This window comes from Hyaloscypha bicolor, assembly GCF_002865645.1.
Source record: "Hyaloscypha bicolor E unplaced genomic scaffold K444scaffold_141, whole genome shotgun sequence".
In the NCBI taxonomy this organism is placed as follows: Eukaryota; Fungi; Ascomycota; class Leotiomycetes; order Helotiales; family Hyaloscyphaceae; genus Hyaloscypha; species Hyaloscypha bicolor.
Genome location: NW_020194643.1, coordinates 658,736 through 681,754, shown reverse-complemented (window position 1 = coordinate 681,754; position 23,019 = coordinate 658,736). Strand labels below are relative to the sequence as shown.

Below are 23,019 nucleotides of genomic sequence, written 5' to 3'. Positions count from 1 at the left end.
AAATAGAAAAGCTTAAACCAAAATTTATAAGTCTATTTAGGATCCTTAAATATATTAGTAATTTAGTATATAAGTTAGAATTACTAAATATATATAATTATTTATATCTAACTTTTTATATTTCTTTTTTAAAAAAATATATAATAAAAAAAAGTTAAGAATTATATTTATATTTCTTTAGAAAACTTCCGGAATTAGTAAATAATAATAAAGAATAAAAATAGGAAATAGAGGCTATTATTAATTACTAATAAGATAATAGAAATAAGAAGTAATAGTATTTAATTAAATAGAAAGCCTAGTCTAAAGATTATAATATCTAGTTATTTACTTTTTTTAATCTTAAAAATTCTAAGAAACTTCTAAAATTATATAACTAAAACTATAGCTTGAAATCTGAAACTATCTTTTAATAACTTCTTAAAATTAAAAAGAATTCTGAACTATTAAAAAAAAGGCTACTTAAAAAAAAAAAAGAACCTAAATAGCTAAGAAAAGGCCCGGAGTAATAATAGAAATATTATTTTTCTAGGTTTTTTTATTTATAAAGGTTTTCTAGAATTTTATTAAGGCTTATAAGAATTATATTTAAATTATTAGAAAAAGATTCAGAATTAAAAAAGATTTATTATAAATAAACCAGTTATAAATATCTTAAATAAATAAACTCTAATTTCTATAAATTCCTAATTTCTAAAATAAGAATACTAAATACTAGCTCTATTTAGAATTTAATAAAGAATTAACTAATACTTTCCGGAATCTACTTATTTCTTAATAAAATATAATTATATTATAATAATATTAGTATTAAAAATATTAAAAAAAAATTTATAATAGTTATATATTTTTTATAAAATGCCCGAATTTTTAAAATTGGGTCCTAAATAGCTATAAATATTATATTATTAGTATTTAAAATACTAGTAATAAATTATTTAGTAATTTTAGTAATAAGTTTAATAATAAGATTAATATCTTAAAAATAAACTTTATAGTATTCTTTTAAGAAATTAGTAAATACCTAAATATATTAGAAAAAACTTCTCTTTAGAATACTAATCTAAATAGTATTATTATCTGCTTTATTAAAACAGGAAAAAGAATTTCAAAACTTATTAGTATTTTTCTAGTTTTTAAAAACCTAATTAATAATATTATCTTTATTAATATAATACTATTTAGGATATATTTTAAGAAATTTCTTAAAAATTATAATAGTATTTTCCTAGAACTAATAAGCTTCTAATAAGTAATAAGAAATCTGAAATTATATTAGCTTTAATAAATATTAAAGCTAAAGAACTTACTAATATATAAAATTTAGAATTCTTATTATAATAGTTATAATTCTTTTTATTAGATACTATAATATATAAAGTAAAGAGATTAATAAGTATTTACTAGTAATAGAAAAGAAAGCTATAAAGTTATTTTTATACTTATTATTATATAAATAAATAATAAAGCCAGAAAAAAATATTATAGAATTAATTAAAAAAAATTAAAAAAAACTTAAAAAAGAGTAAAAGAAGAAACTAGAAGGTAATAATAGAAAAAGTTATTATATATATAATTATTAGAAAGAAAAAGAATATATAATAATATAAAAAGGTTCTTTTATAGAAATAGAAAACTACCTGAATTAATTACTAGTTTTTATACTAGTTCTAATCGGAAATTAATATAACTAATTAATATATATTTCTAGAAACCTATAAATAATTTCTAGAATCTTAGAAATATTTATATAAGTTTCTTATACGAATATTTATTAAATTTTTTTTATATAACTATTTAAATTATTCTAATATAAATCTAATAAGTAATATTAATTTTATAGAATAGTATTTTAATATTTTAAATTAAGCTAATTAGAATACTCAGATTTTAAATAAAATTATAATTACTAGCTAGCTCTTATATCTAAAATATAATTACTTTTCTTTCTTACTTATTTAGCTCTAATCTAATTAAATGATTTTTATATCTATTATCTAGATTATATTAATAAAACTATTTCCTAAGATACTAGAAGTTTACCTTAATTAAATATATAATTAATTAAATATTTACTAGAATAGATTAATAAATCTTAGAAATAAGATTCTAAGAAGAAAATATAATTATAATATATATAGAGTTATATATAACTTAAGAATATATAATGAATTTCGAATATTACAGGTATTAATTAGAGAAATTAGTAGTTCTTTAATATTATAAGTATTAGGCTTATAAATTACTAATTATATATATATTATCGGGGTTTCCTATTTAGAAAAGGCTTCCCTAAACCTTATAAGAGAAATAGAAATTAGTTCTATACTAAATTTAATACTATAGTTTTATAACTTATTAATTTATTCTATTATCTTATTACTTATTAATAAATACTTTATAAAAAGAATTTATATTTTTTATTTTTTATTCTAATATTAATTAGGCTAGTAATAAATCTAATTAAAAAAATATTTTATAAAAGACTAATCTTATAATTAAATTTTTTTTTAATAATTATTTCAAATTATAAATAAAAATAAAAATTATATAAATTTTTAAGAATTTAAGCTAATTATAATATATTAAAAAAATTAAGGTTTATATATTAAGAAATAATTAAAAAGTAATTATTTTAGCTAAAAGCTTTTATTTTTATAATTATTTTATTTAAATTCTAATAAAAATATAAAAAGTCTAGATAGCTTATATTTTAATAACTAAAATAATTATTAATAAAATAATAAAACTATTATTTAGAATAGCTTTTAAGAAATTTAAAGAAATATTAAAAATAATTAGAAATAAAAAAATTAAAATATTAAAATATTAAAAATATAAAATTAATATATTTAAAAAAAAACAAATTATATAATATTATATATAAATATAATACTATTATATAAACTAGTAAAATTATAGTTTTATAAAAATCTATAAATTATTATTTTTATTTTTATTTTTATTATATTATTTCTTTATTAGATTATACTAAATTAAGAAATATATTTTTATAATAACTAGCTTTTTTAATATATATATATATAAAAAGGCTTATATAAATATTTATAATTTCTTTAAAAGCTTTAATTTCTAATATTAAAATTTAAATAAATAAAATATTATTATTTTAATAATTTTAATATATAATTTCGAATTCTTTTAATAAATTCGACTAGCTTATTAATAAATTCTAATTATTTATTATTATTTATAAAAAAAAGTAATAAATTAATAATATTATTTTTAAATTCTTTTAAATTATTATTTATTCGAAAATTATTAAAATAAATTTAATTATAATTTCGAAATCTATAATAATTACTTTAAGTTTTATAATTATAATAATTATATTCTATATATAAAAAACCTAAATAGAATTTCTGAAAAAATATATTAGAAAAATAAAAAACTAAAAATATTTAATTTAAAAATAGAAATATTTATTAATTTAAAATTCGAAACTTTTATAACTTTAATAAATACTTTAGTAATATTTATATATAATAAAAGCCTTAATAATATAGCTTTATAAATTATAATAAATAATATAAAAAAATATATTATTTAAATTAATAAATATTATTAACTAATAAACTTTAAAATAAAATATAAAATATAAAAAAATATTAAATATTAAAAAAAAAATTTATTAAATAAAAGGCTTATATAAAATTATAAAACAAAATAAATACTTTTAAGCTTAAATTTTTAAAGTTAATAAAAATATATCTAGTATTTTATATAAAGAAATTATATAAAATTTTAAATAATTTTTATTTTAAATAAATAAATCTAAAGTTTTTATTATTAGAATTATAAAATAAAAAACGAAATATAATATTTAGAAAATATTAATAATAAAATTATTTTATAAAAAGCTCAAATATTAAAATTAATAAAAATAATAAAATTCAAATTTAAAATAATATATAGCTTTTTTATTAAATAATAATTTCTTAATTCTTTAAAATATTTATATTAAAATCTACTAATAATTAAAATTACCTTAAAACTTATAATATTAATTAAAATATATTAAAATATATTTTTTATTATAATTATATATTAAAGCCTTTTAGTTTTTATTATATAATTAATAAAAATTTATATATTTTAAAAATTTATTATAAACTTTTAAAGCTTAAAAATAAGTTTTTTTATAAAAAAAAAGTATTATTATAATTATTATAATATATAATATTAATAAGAATTAAACTAGAATTAGCTAAATATATAAAATTAAAGTTAAAAAGTAAAAGTAAAATTATATATTATAACTTTATTTAATAAATATATAGGCTTATATATAATTTATAATTATTTAAATTTGAAACTTTTTCGAGAACTTTTTTTCTTTTTTGGCTTTAAATTATTAAAATAAATATAATTTAATTATACTTTTTAAGTTCTAGATTTTATACTTATAATAATAATAAAAATATTTATAATTATATATATAATTATTATAAAAGTTATTATATTAGTTCCTTTATTTAAATTTCTTTTAAATATTATTTATATAACTTAAAGAAATGATTTTTATTATTAAAATATCTTAAAATTAAAGTAATAAAATTAAAGTAATAAAATTAAAGTAATAATTAAAGGCTTAAAGTTTAAAGAATTTTATATATTAAAAATATTAAGCTAAAAAGAAAAAGAAAGAAATTAAATTAAATAAAGAAAGATACTACTTAAACTACTAAAATACTAGCCAGCCAAGTAAAACTAGTTATATAATAGCTTACTTCTTATAATACTAGCTAGCGCTATTATATTACCCCTCCCGAAAACCAAATCTGAATGCCCTTATTTAAATATATAACAAAAATAGGGTTTTTAACAAAAACCCCCAAAATGGCTAGCTTTTAATAATTACTATTTGACTAATAGCTACCTTTACTAGAGACCTCAGAACTAACTTTAAACTCAAAATTGTTGGCAAACCCCAAACTGTTCGTAAAGCCAGAATTAGCCTTCACGTTTGACTCAATCTCGGCCCCGGAGCCAGGATTAACCTCTATGTCTGACTCGAACTCGGCTCCAGAGCTAGATTTGCCAGGGTCTTGTTAGCTCTTGGTCTCCTCAGAGGACAAATCATTGGTAAGAGGATATTGTATATGAGCTTCTGGAGTAGAATTGTCCGAATTATCCGAATCGGAAAAAGGGTATTATAAGGGGCAATTGCGCAAGGGGCAGTCATGCAAGGGGCAATTATGCAAGGGGCAGTCTTGCAAGGGGCAGCCGAATTAAAACAGTTGCTTTTGTTTTGAATTAGCAAACTAGAACTAATTGTTATATTGCTTTTGTTTTAAGTTAATAACCGGAAACTAACTATCGTGACTCTTGTTTCAAATCGGAGAGTTACTAATTATTAGAGAAAGGGAAGTATACTAGTTCTTTTACTCTTTTTAATATCGAGAAAGCATTATTTGCTTTAGTTAAGGATCAAGTTCCGAGATTAATTAGGTAATAAAAAAACAAAAGTCTTTTTTCTTGTAAAATAATAATGAATTAATTATTAAAAAGAAAGCATTATTCATTTTAATTAAGGGCTAAACTCCAAGATTAACTAAGTTATAAAGAATATTATACTTTTGGCTAAGTTTCTAATTCTTTCTATTTTGAAAAGATTATTAAATATTAAAAGCAATATTTTGTCTCTGCTTTCCAAGAACAAATACAAGTCCTTTACTAGTAATATTATATTGCCTTTATAAGCCAAGTCAAGTAAGCTTAGTATTACGTAATAGCAAGATTAATGCAATAGTTAAAGGCTCAAAGTTTAATAAATCTCATGTATTAAAAATACTAAGCTAGAGAGCAAAGAAGAGAGGAATGCCTTGATCTTTAGTAACGCTTTGCTTATACCTTCTGGCTTAGTTCCCTGTTTCAGACTTGTTTCCTAATTCCTATTCCCGGCAGATCATGCAGTTATGCCAGCCGTCACACAATCCAAACAAGCAATCGGAAGCTGAAGACAAGCTATATGCGCTCTGTTAAGGCAACAATTACCTCCCTGCCTATATAGCCAAGTTCGAGCGCACCTTATACAAAGCAGACAGGTAAAGCTGGCCAGATATTAATAAAATCTCCAGTTTTCGCAATGGCCTCAATTCTGCAATTCGCTCTCGCCTAGCCTAATAGTTGACTCTACCTGGGGTTTACGGCAATTTCCTACAGACCGTCCAATAGCTCTCCTCTGAAACTGTTGCTCCACCGTACGCCACTGCTCCCAAGATCGCTAGCGACCCCATATACGTCAGTGAATTGATAATTGGTGCCCTTACGTTGTTTGGTCCACCCTCACCGGCCATACCAGCTCGTTTAACCTCAAAGGGGCTCCGCCAGCTATACCGTCAAACCGGTAAATGTATCAGATGCGGATCCCAGGATTACTTTATAAAGAACTGCAGCCTAGCTCCTGCAAGCACTGCTTCTTCCGGTTCTGGCAAATGAGTCACAATCGCCGCAGTCAACGATAATAATTACTCTGGTACAGAGAGCGATTCTGACGAGTCTGGAGGAGCACGCCCGGATATAGACTGGAGAAGAAACATCACCACTGGCATCGGGAACTGGTCCTTTTCCTTTGTTTCGTTGATTTATTACACTCCTTTTACTTTCCCTTTATCTACTTCCTCTCGTAGCACACTGGCGCTCGGGTTCGAGCTGTTTGGAGAGGGGGGTAATATAACGGCTAGTGCCACACGGTTGGTTTCAACTAAGGTTTTAGCTAAGGTGTCAAGCTAAGGTTCAAACTAAGCTCGACGTTTCAGTGGTCTTGGCCGCACTTACTTATCCACTGCCACACCTCACTCCATCTCTCCTTAGCTTTAGATTCTAAAAGACACTGGAATCTTAGATATTTGAGCCTCGTTCCATTGCTTTGTTCCTGCCGTCACACTACCTCTCAAGATACTAGAAGTTTGCTTTAAATAAATAAATAATTGACTGCGTATTTTACTAAAATAAATTAATGGATCTTAGAAACAAGAACCCTTAAAGAGGGTATAATTGTAATGTATGCCGCGCCGCACATGACTATATTACATATAACGAATGTTATGAGGCCTGGCTCTTGGTTTGGAAAGCAGGTTAGGGTGGCTCTTATTTCGGGAATACTAAACTAGGGAAGGAGATATATAGTATATGTAATAGCGGGATTAAAGCAATAGTGAAAGGCTCGAAGTTTAAAAAATCCCATGTATTGAAAATACTAAGCTAAAGAGAAGAAGGAGAGAGAGGGAGAGAGAGAAGTTAAAAGGAGAGATACTAGCTAAAACCACTGAAATGCCGGCTAGCTAGGTGAAACCAGTCATGTGACAGCTACCCCTATATAACCCTAGCCAGCGCTGTCATAGTATAAGTGTATGTACGGCAAGTAAGCAGCAAAACAGCCTAGTATGATATAGCCTAGTACATTACGTATACTTAATACGTAATAACTATAGAGCCTGCAATTATTTCTTTATCCGCTAAGACATGTCTAGCGCTAGTAAGGGAGCCACGCTCGGGGTAAAAAGGTAATAGATAACTAACAAATTTATAACTAAAGGTATACTAGTATAATCTGAGTAAGGTTCCTTGCTAGTACTAGACATATCTCAGCAAACAAAGGGATAATAGCGAGCCTCGGTTATTAAGGAGATCGGTAACTCTTATATGTTATTATTTTACTATTATAGGCTATAGGTTTATAATACTCTAATTATATATATTATTAGCCCCCTTATTTAGAGAAAGCTTCCCTAAACCTTATAAGAGTAATAGAAATTAGTTTTATACTAGATTAATACTAGTAATTTTTATACTTTACTAATTAATTCTATTGCTTTATTATTTACTAATAAATACCTCACTAAAAGCTTTTATTCTTTTTTTAATTTAATTCTTTTTAAATATAATAATTTGAGAATAAGTAATTAATTGGTATTACAAATTTTTTATTTTTTTTTGGTTATTCTTGGGTCGGACCGACTATAGAACTTATTGCATATTTAAAGAATATAAAACAACAAAAATTCAAAGTGCACTTCCTTTACTTGCACAGCAAGAAATTCTTGCCTCATCATGGGAAGCCTTCACCACCCGCTACAGTGGCTAAGTGCTCCAAGCCAGTTGGAGCAGACCAAACCACGGAAACAGTTTCATCAATCACAATTGCTGATCAACCGAGTCGAGCTCTCTCCTGCGCTACCAAAACAATGCCTAGCACATGCAAACCAAAAGCAGAGTAGCAAGTCCACTTCTCCGCAGGCAAGTCTTCATCATCGAAAAACTTCTCCAGCGCCAGACGGTCTCGAACTAACTTCACTTCTAAATAGAGAAACCAAGAATCCCTCATCCACTCAGCATGTCCAATTCTTGCCCCCACTGGCTGCACCCCCCAATTCTGCGTTGCAGGTCGTATGATCCGCCCTCTCGACCCACGAGTAGGTGAGAACCGTTCAATTGAAGTCATAAAACAAGAAGCAGAAGCTTTTCTTAAAGAAATGCTTTCTGAAGGCCTCTTCGATTCCTCCGAAGTTTTCGAACAGAGACTCAAGGAGGTCATCAAACAGATTGAGGGAAACAGCGTTAAATGTATGGTGTGGGGAGATAGTGCCGGAGATGATGGAGTACAGAGAAGAAAAGTACAAGGAGTGAGCAGCAACGGATATGTTCAAACGAAAGAAGAGATGGAGTGGGGAGTCAGAATTGCGTGGAGGAATTCGAGGAAATGCATTATGCGAGCTCACTGCTGGGACTTGAAATGTCTCGACTTGAGAGACATCAAGACAAGCAAGGGAATGCTGGACGCGATCATTAAGCATTGTCCCACTACATACAATCGCGGCAGGATTGTACCCACTGGTTTGTTGCCCCCGAATATATTGCACAATAAACACTTAACATGCGATAGTCTTCATCTTCCCTGGACGTCGTGTTGACTGCAGTGGACCCATGTTCTGGTCACAGCAGTTTTTGAATTTCGCAGGAGTAAGTACTGATTACCCTACATCTTCGGTTTTGAGGTATTGGTACTGACACTTGTCTTTGCACAGTATGAGCTTTCACCTGGCGAAGTACTAGGCGATCCAGCTCAAGTACAGCTGACGAAAGACATCATCGCGTTGGGTTGGCAACCACCAACTCCCAAGACAAGATGGGACATTCTCCCTCTCGTTGCCATGGCCGAGGGCGACGAGCCTGAGTTCGCAACACTGCCGCCTGAACTCACACGACCGGTCTCGATTACCCACCCACAGTACCCCAAGGTCGCAGATTTAGATCTGAGGTGGGGAAAATTTCCGGCCTTAAGTCGACTCGGTTTTGATATCGGAGGAGTTCAGTACACTGCTTCTCCCTTCATCGGATGGTTTATGGATGCAGAAATAGGAGTCAGAAATTTGGCCGATACATTCAGGTACAATGTCCTGCCAGAAGTTGCGAAAGCCATAGGTTGGAGCAGTCCCAGCCACACATTTGGCGAGCTGCCAGACCACGAGCGGCTTCTGTGGTTGTCAAGGGCTCAAGCAGAGTTGAACTATGCAGTGTATTGCTCATTCCAGAAAGCTGGTGTAACTTGCACAAGTAGTCTCACGGCTTCGCATTCCTGGACCACGTTCGACGATCAACATTTGAGGGAGAAAGGATACAGACTCAACGCGGATCCTTATTGGATCTCTCCGCCACAAGGCAGTGTGGTGCCCCTATGGCACCGAGGTGGCGCACCGAATTACCAACCAAAACCGTTGATTGCGAGGCATAGGTGCGATCCGGTCCGAGTCTGGAAGAGACGATATAACGCACTTACACGAGTAGAAGGACAACTCGACAATGCAGACTATGACGAAGATAGACCTGCAGGTCCTCAATCGGAGGTACACATCTTCTATTGTGGAACAAACGGTACGGCTGCAAAGTTGGCAGAGAGCTTGCGAATATTCATGGCAAAGAAGTCGTCGAGGATAGTCGGTGAATTTGGAACCTTGAATTCCTTCGATCCCTGCAAAATATACCCAGGTGACACAGCCCTGTTCATTGTTTCGACGACTGGAACGGGCGAGATCCCTTCCAACGGCCAACAATTCGTCAAGAAGATGAATGTCGAACTGGCTTTCCCCTTGTTGAAGTTCTCCATACTTGGAATCGGTGATAGTGGCTACCATGGAACCTTCAACTGGGCATGCAAATCTGTTCAACGAATACTCAAAGAGAAACAACTCAAGCCGCTGATGTTGGATTGCGTAACAGAAAGCGATGTTTCTGTGGAGAACCCTCCCTGGACCGACTTCCGAGTGTGGTGCAGTCGTATTGAGCGGGCGCTGGACGGTGAGACTGAAGAAGGAAGCCTCGAGCCCGGCAAGCCGGACCACATCGACAATTTATATGAGAAACAATACAGCATTCTGAAGGCATACAAAGAGGCTACCATGCGATTCGATCCTTTCATCCACAGGCCAGGTGAGATTTTGAAGTTGTCGTTGGAGATCCCAGAGTCCGATTATGAACCGATGGGTCACATCCGTCTTCTCCCTCGAAATTCTGAAGTGGCAGCTCAAAGAGCAATGAAATTGCTCGAAATCGACGACAACCAAACTATCGGCACGGTTGCCAAGGAGAATCCGGCGTATCCGAGCCAAATTCAGGATCAGAGACAAGTGCAGTTACTTGCAGTTCCGATCCGTCAGTTCTTGAAGGACTTCGTTGACCTACACAGCCCATTTCTCTCTATGGATTGGGCACAAAATCTGTCGAACGTCAAAAATGGGCCCGCTCTTCAAGTTCTCGAACACTTATCTCGGTCACTTCAGCACCTATCGCCATCGATCTCACCAATGGAACTCCTGCTCTCGTTGACCCCGCTCCGTCCACGAAGCTATTCCATCGCCTCATCTTCTGAATATACCGTTGATTCCGATACGAGCGCCGTAGTGACTACGCTTGACGTCTTCGTCCGTATCATCCCTAACGGACGATTCAGCCACCACTGTTTATCTGAGGTGGGGAACGGAGGTAAAATCCTCTATAAATTGACCCCAAACAACATCTGCCCTCCTCTCCTGAAATTGAATGGTAAACCTTTAGTGGCAGTTGCTTGCGGAACGGGAATTGCGCCTGTCCGCTCTCTGCTTCAACATCTCATCCACGCTAATATTACGGAGTCGAAGATCAGCGTTTTCATAGGCTTCAGACCTGATGACAGCAGCACTGAGCTGTTCATCGAGATCGTTGAGCAAGCATTGGAGAAAGGAATTTTGGATATCTTGGACGTTGTTCCGAGTAACAAAGAGAAGGTGAGAGTTCAGGACCATTTTGGAGACTGCAAGGAAGCTTTGAGGAGAAAATTGGGGGAGGAAGCAGGATACTTCTACGTTTGTGGCAATGCGGTGGTTGTAGGAGTGGTGAAGGACAGATTGAAGGGTGTTTTGGGACCGGAGATATGGACAAGAGTCCAAGAGAGGATTTTGGAGGAGACCTTTTAGGAAGGGTTGCTTTGCCATCGGGCTCAGTTGCTGGGCATTCGGTGATTCGTAAGAAGGTTCTTGGCCTTGGCATTATAAACAATTTCTTCCTCTGTATCTGCAAAAGCTTGTGATAAGTATATACTTGCGAGCCATCGGTAGCCATATCAAAAGAGGCTTCGCATTCTCGCATGCATGAGAATCGTGCACATGCTCAAGTGAGGTTGGCAGGCGAGAAAAGACCCCAGAAAACGCCACAAACAGGAGCCGAGGCAGGTTCTTCCCCGCAAGCGAAGCAACACAAGCTTCACCGTCATGTACCCCATAACTACTTTGCCTGACATGTATCTGCCTTACGCTTTCTTGTACACTCCTTCTCTTCACCTCTTCATCCTCAAACCGCCTTGAGTCTCAATATAGCTTCTGAACAATCGCAACAATGGCTCCCTCAGGCCCCATAACAACCCCGCTCACCACCCTCCTCAACATCCAACACCCCATCCTCCTTGCCGGCATGGCCCGAACCTCAGGAGGCCCCCTTGCAGCCGCAGTGTCGAACGCCGGCGGGCTAGGTTGCATCGGAGGACTGGGCTACACGCCAACCCAGCTCCGTGAAATTATCCACGAGCTGAAAGCCAATCTCTCTTCGCCCTCTCTATCCTTCGGCGTCGATTTGGCACTACCGAAAGTAGGAGAAGGTGCACGGAAAACAAACCACGATTATACGCACGGCCAGCTTGATGATTTGATCGCGGTTACGATTGAAGAGGGAGCCAAACTGTTTATCAGTGCGGTGGGAATCTCTCCTCCGCATGTGATTAAGCGGTTACATGATGCGGGGATTTTGATTATGAATATGGTTGGGGCGCCGAAACATGCGAAGAAGGCGCTTGATGCTGGGGTTGATATCGTTTGTGCTCAGGGTGGAGAGGGTGGTGGGCATACGGGCGATATTCCGAATTCGATATTGATTCCAAGCGTGGTTGATGTTGCACGGCAGTATCGCCCGAAATTGCTTGGGGGTCAGACGGCATTGGTTGTTGCTGCTGGAGGGATTTATAATGGTAGAAGCTTGGCAAGCAGTCTGATGCAGGGTGCTTGTGGAGTTTGGGTTGGAACGAGGTTTGTTGCGTCCACGGAGGCGGGGTGCAGTCAGCAGCACAAGGAGAGTGTAGTGAGTGCTGCTTTTGAGGATACCTTGAGGACTCTGGTTGTTAGCGGAAGGCCATTGAGGGTTAGGAGGAACGAGTGGGTTGATAAGTGGGAGGCGCAGCCCGAAAAGATCAAGGAGTTGACTGAGAAGGGAGTGGTTCCTATTGAATTTGATTTGGAAGCTGGCAATGATGTGGATATTCCTCATTTAATGGGTGTTGTAGCTGGCGTTATCAAGGACGTCAAGCCAGCGAAGGCGATTGTTGATGATATAGTTTCGGAAGCTGTTGAGATGCTGGAGCAGGGGCAGACTTTCTTAACAGGAAGGAAAAGTAAGCTATAAGCTTTGACGTTTGTAACAACATTTCCAGATATTCAAATCATAGATCAACAAGAATTAAAACGGGTTGAAATGCTCAATTCTAGCAAATGCTACCTGCCAAACACCCCAAAAAACACCAGCAGCGAGCGCTTCGCATGCTTCTATGACGCCAACCATCTGCTCAACCCTAAGTCTATACAAGAAGGGGGCAATAATAGCTAAAGAAATGTGTTGAGGGCTAACCTCAACTGAAAAATGGTAACCTTGCTGGTACGAAGGTATGCTTCGAAGGCTCCAGCGATTTGGTGGTCTCCATTGATCGAGAGCTTGTTGGAGCAGAAGAGCCAACAGTGGGATCTGCGGCCTCAGCAGCTGCAGCGTTCGCTTCACCGGTTTCTTCTTCTGATTGTGGCAGAGGAGGTATGTCATCAACGACAAGTGATTCTTGCTTTGTCTCTGAAACAGGCACCTCAGCCGAATCTCCAGCATGAAGTCCTCTTTCAACTGCCAATTTGACAGCTGCCAGCCTCTTTCTTTCCACTTCGAGTTCCTCTTCATGCCTAACTCTCTCCTCCTCCTGTTGCAAGTCTGTTAAGGATGGTGTCTCTGCCATATGCGGGCTGAGTATATCCGGAGTTTGAGCTATCGATGCTCCCGAACTGACACGACGACCAGATAGAGAAGGTCTCGAGTTCGATGATTGGGTGGTCCTCGATAGATTCCTCGAAATGTTCCTGGATACAGCAGGTCTCTTGCCTTTGCTACTCCTCGTCTTCCCACTGCTTCTATCGTCGGTATTTACGGTCATCCTCCTCTCCAGGACCATGGCGAATTCATCACTCAATGGAACTGCATCATCTTCTCCATCGCTTGGAAAGAGGTCTCCTCTCGATCTGAAAGAGTCTGATGTTTCGCCAGAGCTGGTAGTCGAACTTCGGTTTCTCTTATGTCCTTTTTGGTTGTATCTCTCATCCTCACTGTGCTCATCGGAAATGAGCGGCTCCCCTTCCTCTTCTTCTCTAATTTCCGCACGCGACGCTCCAGGATGCTCCTGCAGATCTGCAGCACTTGGTTTATATCTCAATGTCCCTCCCAGCTTGAACGGCAGCCGTCCCAAGAATCCCAAAGCGCTTGTACTAGGTATGACAGTCGGATCGGGCTCCAGACTCTTCCGCCTTGCCCTATTAGTGCCATAACTCATCTTTCTCTTCCTCCTCGGCTGCTGATCAATTCCTTCACTCCCACCACTATGTGATCCGCTGCCTGCTAGCAACCTGTCCAGTTCGTCGTTTCCCCAGCCTCCCAACAAGCCTCGACTCGCCGCAGAATCATCCTCATCCCAATCATCATAGAAATCGAAGCTTAGCTCCGCTCGTCCTCTAGTCCGCCCTCTTTCCCTCAATCGCCTCGCTCGATCGTCGCGGTCAGGGAAGCACTGTCCGGCGCATTGCTCGAAGCCGGACGCGATTGACGCAAAGCAAGGGTTGATGTAATTGTGCTGGAAGGTCCAGATACCGGCAGCAGCGGTCTCAGTCGCTTGCTCAGCATTCTGCGAAATCTGATTCCAGGTCTGCCGGATTCGAGGGTCTTCGAGGAGGGGCGCCATGGTGAGGGTTGTTGGGTTGGGTCGAGGTCATTGACAGCCTTCAGCCGGTGAGGTGATGCATGCGCCTCACGCAATATGTTTTACTGCATCAAGTTGCTCGGCGATGTGTTAGGAACAGAGCATTGTGCGGGCAATTAGACATGATGGTGTGGCTGAAGGTAAAGTTTTGAGCATTGTCTCCGAGCATCGTCTCCGACGCTTGCGGCGAGAGCTTGATTATCTGCACGTGATGAGAACCACGATCCATTATTCTCAGTCTTATGGCACGGCTGAACTATCTTTGACTATTTGAACCTGCAATATACCGAGTTCACAATACCTGAAACATCGTTCGTAAAGTATTGGCGGAAATTGAGTTGTTGTGTAAGCTTGGAGGCTCCATGTTGTAAGGACGCCGTCGATTGGGCGAAGAGCTTCCTAAGAAGCACTGCTTTCATTGACAGCGGATAGACCAGTAATTTCATCAGAATTAGTAGATTGATTCTGTTATCTAGCGACGTGTGAGTTTGTCCATAACGTGGTGGGACGTTAAACGAGGGAAAGTGTCCACCTAGTTCAGCAGGCCTCTTTAAGGCTGCTTGAGGTACTCCACACCAGGGCCTTCCTTTGAGAGACGTACGTGAATGTAAAAAGCCCAAGAATGATCAGACCAAACTTCTCTGTGAAGAGTGAATTAATCCAGAGCCAATTCGTGTGCTTGTATGCATTGTGCCGCGACTTGTGGTACATTCGAAAGCTAGCATCCACGCTCGGATTCTCCGTAATATGCGAGAAGCTCATTTGGGATTGCTGATATTGTAGGTTGTGAGAGGGTGGTATTGACGTTGCCGAGCAAATACTACATACCAGGAGCCAAAATATAGCCCCAATAGCAGACGCATATGCAATACAAGCCAATGTGAATGCTCATTTCATTGCTCGATCAATCAATCAATGCTTGACCCCATTTGCTGGAGTCGTCACCCCATTCGCAACCGCAAGCGTCGGCGGAGGCACCGGTCCAAATGGCTTTGGGCCTTCGGGATGCAACTCCTCCTCCGTATCTTCGTTGTAATCCCCCTCACTAACCTCATCGCCTTCTTCCTGCTCTCCATCACCGTCCTCTCCTTCCTCGTCTTCATATTCGTAATCGCTTTCCGTACCATCCATATCGCCCTCGACGTATTCTCCCTCTGTACTGCCTTCGGCCATAGTAGCCATGCCACCAGCGACTCCTCTCCCTTGCTTCTGCATCTGGTTGATGATACTAGTCAGCTTTTCGTTCTTCTTCCTCAACGAATCCATTTCTAGATTGGTCTTCGTCCTTTCCTCGGCCATCTTCAAGATGTTTTGATTCGTCAAATCATGTTTCCTAGTCAGGCTCATATTCTCCTTCTCAAGTCGCTTCGTCTTCTTGGACATCTCTTCCATTTCTTTCCGGAAGGTTAAGAATAAGTCATTACTGTTATTGAGCGTGTCCTCCACCTGGGGCGTGTTAGCTCGACAATATATTATCCATAAGGGAATAGTAGAGTATTGATGCCCCTGTACAGAATAGAAACTTGATACATACCTGCTTGAACTTTTCAACGTAAATGTTGAGCTGATTGCGCAGTTCTGTTTCCGTCTTTGAAAACGTTAGAACCTGCGCATTCAAAGCTCGGGATCGTGTAACCTCTGCCTCAGCTGTTTTCTTCTCTCGGTCAAACCTTGCCATATTATACTGTACTTCCAGCTCTTTCGACCGTAGAAGGGAGTGAAAATGCAGCTCGCGCAGTTCGTATTGATCAATCAGGGATTTGAACCGTTGTTTGAATCTGGGAGGAAATTAGCACCAAGGGTTGTACCGAGAAGAGGTGGCTAACAGATCGTCGACTTCGATATTGACAACTTGCGCTTGAGGATGGTCCTTGGCTTCCTGGTAGTCTTGTAACTGCCATAAAACTTGCTTGAATTTTTCGTCCCATGCTGCATGGTTGTCTTTCTCCGCATCTCCCAATGTCTTATTCTCAGCCTATTCCAGAGTCAGAACTTCCAGAACCACAGCACCTTTTCCGGACAAAAGCCTCAAACCTTTAACCTATTGTTCTCCCGTTGAAGCTCTCGGCAGAGCTTCTCCAGCTTCTCCTTCAAGGTAGTCGTCTTGCTCAAATCTGTCCTGGCATGGTCCTTTTCCTTTTGCAACAGATCGCCCCGTTTCTTGTGCTTCTGGTTCTCTCGTTCCAAACGCTTCATATTCGCCAGGTGCTCTGTGGCTCGTCTTTGGAGCACTTCAATCTTTTGCCTATCGTCCAGATTCGATATAGAATTGTTTAGTTCGCGGTTGGCTTTCCTGACTTCGCGTTCTTTATATGATCGACTATTAGTAAAGGTCCATCCAGATCGCAAAGCAATCCAACAAGCTCTCCATCCGTGATCGTTGATGGGGAGAGAGTTGGAGCTAGCACAATAACACCGGAGCAATACTGTTGATAACGAGTATCGGTACTGTAGCTCTGGTGTACCACACAACAGCGTAGTTCATGAATCACAACTTTGCGAAGTATATCCTTGCCTCCGGTGTGGCAACCGCTCTCAACAATGGCGCATATGGAGGGGATCAAAACGGGTTTAACCAACCAATTTCAGCCTCTTGCTCCTGTTCCCCAGCCGCATCCAGCTCCAACTGCGAAATCTTCGCAGCGATCAAGTTCGAGGCTTCATTCGGGTCCGTGGTTTTCTTCCCCTTCCCCTTCTTCGCAACATTCGATCCCGACGCCGCACCAACATCGTGATGGTGGTGATGGTGTCCATTTGTATAGCCAGAGTCGGTGTGAGAATGGTTCGCAGAAGATGAGAGCGTCCTCGAACTCGCAGGCACAGATGTATGAGTGGAATTCACGGCGGTCGACATGGTGGTCCCGGATGATTTTGGGGGTAAAGAGCTAGCTACGAGCACGAGCGAAGCTCCTATTCCACGATGTGCAGGTTCGGGTTCGAGGCAGAGGTGGACTTGTGTTCTGGCAGCTTTGTGTTCCCATCGACTCGTTCTCCTATCGGACGTCTGGTGTCGTGAGGAGAGTTGTGCAGAACAGCTTAATTTGGATTGCGTTAGCGGCAAATCGCAGTTTCCGTGGCCTCAGCTTGGTCCCAAATTGTGGCAGGGAACAGCGCAGCAAAAACTCACTCAAAAAGAAATATAAAGACAAGATTTGCTGACTATACTTTGCGTTTCCTTCGATATACCACAGGTAAGGTCAAGGCCATCACTCCAGATCCATGCTGGCTCATTATTGGTGTGCCAAACGTTCAATGATTTATGCAGGCCGATAAAAGCAGCAATTTTCAAGCCATATGCAAAAACTCCCTGTTTTCGGGCAATTTCACCTAAACCATACGTTTTCTCGCGAGCGTTTTTCCTAACTAATAAATTTTTACTATTTTAAGATTTCTATTAATAAAAAGTACGTAGAAAGATTCGCATTACTTTAGGGAGTCTAAATATATATATATATATATTTTATAAGGTTATAGGTAGGTTCTTAATTAATTGTATAAGACTTGAGGGAAAAGAATTTTGGTATCCTCGTTCACGTATATTTTGTCTAGACAAGGCTCGAAAATCATATATTTATACCTTTAATTTTATGATCTTCCCGTATAATTTTGTCTCTTCAAGTATTTTATTAAAATTAATCGTCCTTTATCAGAATATTTTTTTAATTGTAAAAGAGCTCTTAAGCTCTTCTTTTAAGCTACTTTTCTAAGTGGATTTTTGGCCCTTTTTGGCTCAAAATTTACTCTGGCTCGAGTCTGGCAGGCCTCGCACAGACGGAATTTAGGCGAGAACGAGGAATACCAAAACTCCTTTACTTTTAACCCTAAAATTGTTAGAATGCACCCTTTTAAACTCTTAGTCTGATAAATATCTAAGATACTTAAAAGAAGGCCTTTCTAAATATTTACTTTTTATTAAGAAATTTGTGGTTTTAGTAAAAGTCAATTTGCAGTTTTTAAAAAGTATGGTTTTGCTGTGACGTCGGGATCAATGTAATGGTCGAAGGCTCAAAGTTCAATGAATCTCATGTATTGAAAATACTAAGCTGGAGAGCAAAGAAGGGAGGAATGCCTCGACCTTTAGTATTACTTTGCCCATGCCTTCCGGCTTAGTTCCGTTTTAGACCTGTTTCCGAATTCCTATTCCCGGCAGATCGTGCCGTTATGCCAGCCGTCACATTTGCCAAAAATGCGCTGAAACAGGGTGTTTTTGCATATGACTGTGTGGCTTTAGCGAGATGTCAACATCGGACTTGAACTTTTCGTGTTTTTATTCAGTTCTCTCACTCAGCAACTCCAAATGTCACGACTACACGATGCTGCGCAACGCATCCAAGGGAGTCGTCCGGAAAGCCGTGACAGAGCTTGCCCAATACCCGAAGCCCGGAGAGAAGATCCACGGCTTCACTCTCCTCCGTTCGAAGCATGTCCCAGAACTCGAGTTGACAGCTCTGCACCTGCAGCACGACAAGACGGGCGCCGACTATCTGCATGTTGCCCGCGAAGACAAGAACAATGTCTTCTCTATCGGCTTCAAGACAAACCCACCGGACCATACGGGGGTGCCGCATATCCTGGAGCATACGACACTTTGTGGCAGTGAAAAGTAGCTAGCATCCTGGCCTTCAAATGAGCTGTGCTGAGTGCTTGCAGATATCCCATACGTGATCCATTCTTCAAGATGCTTCCCCGAACGCTCTCGAACTTTATGAATGCCTTCACTGCTTCCGATCATACCTTTTATCCATTCGCCACCACAAACGAACAAGACTTCAAGAATTTGATGTCCGTATACCTCGACGCTACCTTACATCCACTGTTAAAGCAGAATGACTTTGCCCAGGAAGGATGGCGGGTAGGTCCGGAGAATGCCAGGGCTGCTCAAGCTGGTGATGCGAAGGCAGAGGACAGCAAGTTGGTGTTTAAAGGCGTGGTCTACAATGAGATGAAAGGACAAATGTCGGATGCTGGTTATCTATATTATATGAAATTCCTGGAAGAAATATTTCCGGCTATCAACAATTCTGGAGGCGATCCACAAATGATGACGGATCTGACCTACGAACAATTGAAGAAGTTTCACGCAGAGCACTACCATCCGAGCAATGCCAAACTTTTCACATACGGAGATATGCCCCTGGCGGGTCATCTGCAAGAAGTCGATACTCAGCTAAGCTCTTTTGAGCGTATTCAAGGAGATTTGGAAGTCCGGAGACCTATCGAGATCGATAACGATGGGCCCGAGGCCGTTCAGGTTCATGGGCCGATCGATCTATTGGTGGACAGAGACATGCAGTGGAAGACATCCACGAGTTGGCTGATGGGGGATACTACCAATAATCTCGAAACTTTCTCTCTAGGAATCATATCTAGTCTCCTAATGGATGGATACGGCTCACCATTATATCGCAATTTGATCGAGGCTGGCCTGGGAACAGATTGGACTCCGAACACAGGCTTCGACAACACTGGGAGAGTTGGAATATTCTCAGTGGGTGTTACTGGCGTCAAAGAGGCGGATCTTTACAAGGTCAAGTTAGCTCTTCACAGAACGTTCGAAGAAGTGCACCGTAACGGATTTGACAATTCGAAAGTGGACGGACATCTCCATCAATTGGAAATTTCGTTGAAACACAAAACTGCAAAATTCGGCCTGGGTATTTTGCAACGTATCAAGCCTGCTTGGTTTCAGGGGGTTGATCCGTTTGACTCATTGGCTTGGAATGATACAATTTCAGCATTCCAGACTGAAATGGCGAAAGGAGGCTATCTGGAAGGTTTGATGGAGAAATACTTGCTGAACGACAGAACACTTACGGTTACGATGATTCCAGATGCTGATTACGAAAAGGAGGTGTCCAAGGAAGAGGCAGCTCGTCTTGCAAAGAAGATCTTCGAAGTCACAGAAGCGGCTGGAAGTGAAGCAGAAGCGCGTGCCCAGTTGGGAAAGCAGGAATTGCAACTCCTGGAAGAACAGTCGAAGTCAAGTACCCAGGATCTCAGCTGCCTTCCAACAGTACACGTCAGAGACATCCCCCGACAACAGGAAGTAATCGATGTGAGGGATTCCAAAGTCGATAATGTCAACGTACAATGGCGGGAAGCGCCAACGAATGGTCTTACATATTTCAGAGCCGTCAATTTATTTGAAAATTTGCCTGAGGAACTCAGAGCACTGATCCCGCTCTTTACCGACTCCATCATGCGCTTAGGGACCAAAGATATGACAATGGAGCAGCTCGAGGATCTGATAAAGCTGAAGACAGGTGGGATATCTGCTTCATATTTTGCTTCATCTTCTCCTCTAAACTTCAGATTATCGTCCGAAGGTATGAGTTTTGCAGGAACTGTGTTGGATCGCAATGTAGCCGACATGTTTCAACTATTACAAAAGCTCGTGCTCGAAACTGATTTCGAGAGCGCTGAGGCTCAATCACGAATCAGGCAACTTTTACAAGGGTCAGCAGACGGAGCAGTGGGCCATATTGCATCCTCAGGGCATGTGTATGCCAGAGGTTATGCGGAAGCAGGACTGACAAACTATTTTCGAATAAAGGAGCAAGTTAGCGGTTTGTCACAAGTGAAGCTTGTCTCATCACTAGCTTCTCGACCCGAAGCCGAAGGACTTGCAGATGTCATCGAGAAATTGAAAGCCATTCAAAATTTGGCACTCTCAGGACCTAGCAGTTTCCGCACTGCAATCACTTGCGGCACCGAAAGCGTGTCCACCAACGAAGCTGCACTCCAAAAGTTCCTCTCCGCCCTTCCCAAATCAAAACAATCGCCACTAAAGATTCCATCCCCGGATTTCAGCAGGAATACCAAGACTTTCTTCCCCCTCCCTTATCAAGTTTACTATGGTGCGCTAGCCGTCCCAACAGTATCCTATACCTCAACTTCCGGTGCTCCATTGCAAATCCTCGCCCAACTCCTGACACACAAATATCTACACCACGAGATCCGTGAGAAAGGTGGCGCGTACGGTGGAGGCGCTTACTCTAGTGGTCTCAATGGTGTATTTGGCTTCTACTCCTACCGAGACCCGAACCCACAGAACACCATAGAGATTATACGTGATGCAGGACAATGGGCTGTTGGAAAGCAATGGACGGATCGCGATCTCGAAGAGGCGAAACTCAGTGTTTTCCAGAGTGTGGATGCGCCACAAAGTGTTAGCGATGAGGGCATGAACAGGTTTTTGAGTGGGGTCAGTGATGATATGATGCAGGAGAGGAGAGAGAGATTACTGGATGTCACCAAGGAGCAGGTTAAGGAGGCGGCACAGAAGTATGTTGTTGATCCTCTTAAAAAGGGAGAGGGACGAATGGTATTTTTGGGCGAGAAGAAGCTGTGGGTTGACGGTACTTGGGAGACCAAGGACATGGGAATCTCAGCGCAGGAGCCGGAGATTACCGATGAGGAGGATGTAAAGGAGGCGGCTTTAGGGTCGTAATGTCGATTGTATGTATGACTTTGTATGATACTGTATTCCACTCATGCACTGGTGGCGTTCACATTTCTCAAGAAGACATAATCGGGCTATGTCCGTCAGTTTTACAGAACAATCAGCACGCGCTACGAACAGATAATACGTCTGCAGTCATCTCAGTGGCTGTAAGATCACAAGTCATGCCTCCGGGCTAGCGCAAGAACGAAATAGCGACCGAGGAAACCTGACGAGAGTTGGGGGGTTCGAGGAAGCGATCTCCGTCTTATTTCAGACCTGTTGTCCCTGAGCTGTGGGATGGCGGACTAAAGATGTGAGGACATACTCCTGGCTAACACAGAGGACTGTGGCAGATTGAGCATCATTTCAAGATGTGGGGGACACAATCCCCAGCAATACGAAGACTAGTTATTGCTGGTCGAACAGGAGGTTGATACAAACACTTGAGCGAGGAGCTGTAGCTCCACTAGATAACTATGGCTTCAAAGTGGACTTTCTGACAGTCCATGTGGTGTGCTTCACTGCCCCTTTCATTTTGCTCCTAGCGTTTGGCCGACTATCGAGTTTTTGTGAATCAGTATTAAATAGCTAGGAGTCCTAACTCCAGGGCCCTCGCTTGTCATGTTTGATGAAGCAGTCTAATCATGTAATTGATCTCGTGACAGTCAATTGTTTCCAGGTAGGTTGCTCTGTTTTCGTCTCGCTTCGCCTCCGCCGCAGCCCCTGAAAAGAAGGGGTGGTGCGTCATCGGCTCTCTCAAATCCCCAAAACGCAGGAACAACAGCTACCTGCGGAATTTTGAGCTATTCCCAGGAGCCCATCAATGACTGGAGAATGCCTGGGTCTCTTCTCCACATTTTGATAAAATGAGACTGTGTAGTAGTCGAAAATAGCTCATCATATGCCCATGAACTGGTCGGCTGCGTGATTTTTTTAGGACAAGGATCATCGGTTAAATTCGCTAGTGCGGGTTTGGCGGGGACTACCACCCAGAGTTTTCGATTCCCCTCTCTTCGTGAACAAC

The 23,019-nt window shown here is 39.1% G+C and overlaps 5 protein-coding genes across 5 annotated transcripts; 3 read left to right on the top strand and 2 right to left on the bottom strand.

The window, feature by feature from the left end:
* Positions 1 to 8,366: 8,366 nt before the first annotated feature.
* On the top strand, positions 8,367 to 11,474 carry K444DRAFT_540884 (uncharacterized protein; the record flags this gene model as incomplete). The annotated part of the gene is made up of 3 exons (XM_024875750.1): positions 8,367 to 8,859; positions 8,909 to 8,985; positions 9,051 to 11,474. Coding segments are annotated over 3 exons (2,994 nt in total), but the record flags the coding sequence as incomplete, so codon positions are not given.
* A 203-nt stretch (positions 11,475 to 11,677) lies between these two features.
* Positions 11,678 to 13,037, top strand: K444DRAFT_618972 (2-nitropropane dioxygenase). Its single transcript, XM_024881428.1, has one exon. It carries the CDS (start codon positions 11,893 to 11,895, stop codon positions 12,946 to 12,948), a length of 1,056 nt encoding a protein of 351 aa, XP_024730682.1. The 5' UTR covers positions 11,678 to 11,892; the 3' UTR covers positions 12,949 to 13,037.
* Positions 13,038 to 13,127: 90 nt separating this feature from the next.
* On the bottom strand, positions 13,128 to 14,533 carry K444DRAFT_571372 (uncharacterized protein; the record flags this gene model as incomplete). The annotated part of the gene is made up of 1 exon (XM_024877312.1): positions 13,128 to 14,533. One exon carries the CDS (start codon positions 14,531 to 14,533, stop codon positions 13,172 to 13,174), a length of 1,362 nt encoding a protein of 453 aa, XP_024730681.1. The 3' UTR covers positions 13,128 to 13,171.
* A 697-nt stretch (positions 14,534 to 15,230) lies between these two features.
* On the bottom strand, positions 15,231 to 17,495 carry K444DRAFT_146946 (uncharacterized protein). Its single transcript, XM_024870569.1, has 5 exons — positions 17,132 to 17,495; positions 16,586 to 16,857; positions 16,378 to 16,526; positions 16,086 to 16,329; positions 15,231 to 15,997 (listed from the first exon to the last, which is right to left on the bottom strand). The coding sequence occupies exons 1-5, from the start codon at positions 17,403 to 17,405 to the stop codon at positions 15,464 to 15,466; spliced, it is 1,473 nt and encodes a 490-aa protein (XP_024730680.1). The 5' UTR covers positions 17,406 to 17,495; the 3' UTR covers positions 15,231 to 15,463.
* A 1,343-nt stretch (positions 17,496 to 18,838) lies between these two features.
* K444DRAFT_618970 (presequence protease-like protein) lies at positions 18,839 to 22,431 on the top strand. The gene is made up of 2 exons (XM_024881427.1): positions 18,839 to 19,154; positions 19,202 to 22,431. Exons 1-2 carry the CDS (start codon positions 18,865 to 18,867, stop codon positions 21,999 to 22,001), a joined length of 3,090 nt encoding a protein of 1,029 aa, XP_024730679.1. The 5' UTR covers positions 18,839 to 18,864; the 3' UTR covers positions 22,002 to 22,431.
* Positions 22,432 to 23,019: the final 588 nt, after the last annotated feature.